The 1,938-nt window shown below is 43.5% G+C and overlaps 1 protein-coding gene across 1 annotated transcript in view; it reads right to left on the bottom strand.

The window, feature by feature from the left end:
• The window catches only part of LOC106338484, a 6,807-nt gene extending 5,837 nt beyond the window's left edge, over nt 1–970 (bottom strand). The window contains exon 1 of the mRNA XM_013777449.1: nt 91–970. Coding sequence (XP_013632903.1) covers nt 91–970 — 880 coding nt within the window. The remainder of the gene's footprint in view (nt 1–90) is intronic.
• Nucleotides 971–1,938: the final 968 nt, after the last annotated feature.

The raw sequence follows: 1,938 nt of genomic DNA, 5'->3' as shown, positions 1-1,938 counted from the left end.
GCTGTCTTTTGAATCTTCCAGGGAATGGCAGCTTTGGCTCATAGGGAGGAGGAACAAAAGAGGATTCCTTAGTTGGAGTAGCAATTTCACCATGTTTCACTGTCATCTTCTCTTCTCCAACCTTTCCTTTACCCTTAGCTTCAATAATCTTTTCCAGAATCTCTTCATCAACCTTCTCATCTACAATCACCACTTCATCATCAATGTTGATGGCCACCTCCCCACCTTGTTTTTCACCATCCTTGGTGAGAACTCTTGGAGGCAACTCTCTACCACTCCGTAGGGTGATTACCTTCATTGTTTCCTTGGGGTTTTGCTCTGGCTTTCCAGGTAATGACCCTTGTTGGCGACTTGGCTGAGAGTTCATAGAAGCAAACTGGTTCTCCAAATTTTGGATCTTGTTGTTGAGCTCATTGTAGCTTCCATCGATCTTGGAGTGAATGTTCTTGAACTCATAACCCATTGTTTTCTCATTCTTTGCCTGAAAATCCAAGAATTTCTTGAACATGGCATCCACACTTGTATCTGAAGCTGGAGCTTGTGAAAAACTTCCTTGAGCTTGAGTAGACTGATTGCTGTGATTGCTGAAACCAAGAGGGATGTTTTGCCTAGGCTGATAGCTCCCTTGCTGAGTGTTTTGCTTTGGCTGGTATCCTCCTTGCTGGTTGTTGGAGTAAGACCTTTGCTGGTAGTTGTTGTACTGAAAGTTAGGTTCCTTCCTGTACCAAGTACCATTGTTGTTGATGAAGCATAGCTCTTCTTGGCCTTCCAAACCATCAGCCTCATTGACCTTAAGAGGAACCTCTTGACTTGGACCACCCACAAAGTTCATCTGCTCCTGTTTAGCTTGGTTGGAAAGAAGCAAATCCATCTTCTCTTGCAAGGACTTGATTTCTTTCTTTGTCTGCTGATAATCACTTCTGTTGACCCTATCATGCTCTTCACTGTAGACTGAGTCACTCTTGGCCATGTTCTCTACTAGTTCCTCTGCCTCTTCCTCAGTTCTTCCCAAGAAGAAACCATTGCTAGCAGTATCAAGCATTTTCTGCACTGTGGTAGAGCTCCTCTATAGAAGGTGGTAAGCAAACTCTCCTTGCTGAAACCATGATGAGGGCGTTGAGAACAGTAGCCCTTGAACCTCTCCCATGCTTCACTGAAGCTCTCTAGACCTTTTAGTTGAAACCCAGAGATTTCATTCCTGATCTTAGTTGTTCTTGAAGTAGAGAAGAACTTGTCTAGGAAAGCTCTCTTACACTCTTCCCAAGTAGTGACAATGTTACTTGGGAGAGTCTTCTCCCACTGGTGTGCCTTGTCTCCCAAAGAGAAAGGGAACTTGTACAAGTGATCAAAACAATATTTATCAACGGCTCCAATTTAACATCAAAGCATCTTCAGAAACACCATTTGTCTTGGACAAGCCACAAAATTTATCAAACTTGTACAAGTGATCAAAAGGGTCTTCAGCAGCAAGGCCATGATACTTGTTGTTCTCTATGGTGTTGAGCAGCCTGACTTTATCTCAAAGTTGTTGTTCTCCACTGGTAGTGCTTTGATTCCCAACCTATGACCATTAATGTGAGGTTGATCATAGGCTCCAATGGCACGAGCTTGGCGCAGTGGATGTTGTGGTTGGCGCTGTGGTCTAAGGTGATCAGCTCTTGGATCAATGCCCCTTAGGGCATCACCATCTTGAGGCAGATTATCCATATCAAACCCCAACCTTTGCAAGTGAGCATGTTGCACTACTTCTCTTCTCTGTCTTGAAATCTCCCTCTCAAGTGCTCTAATGTCTTCCACTCTTGGAACTAGGTTTGTTGCACCTCTGCTTCTTGTGATCATACACCTGAAATGCACAGGGAGAAGAAGAAAGAGAAGCAATAACACAATTAAACAAAAATTGACTTAGTCTCAAGCAAGTGACTAAATCCCAATGTAACG

The sequence above is a fragment of the Brassica oleracea genome, chromosome C4 (genome assembly GCF_000695525.1).
Source record: "Brassica oleracea var. oleracea cultivar TO1000 chromosome C4, BOL, whole genome shotgun sequence".
In the NCBI taxonomy this organism is placed as follows: Eukaryota; Viridiplantae; Streptophyta; class Magnoliopsida; order Brassicales; family Brassicaceae; genus Brassica; species Brassica oleracea.
Note: the sequence above shows the minus strand (reverse complement) of the source record. Positions and strands in the feature narration are given on the sequence as shown.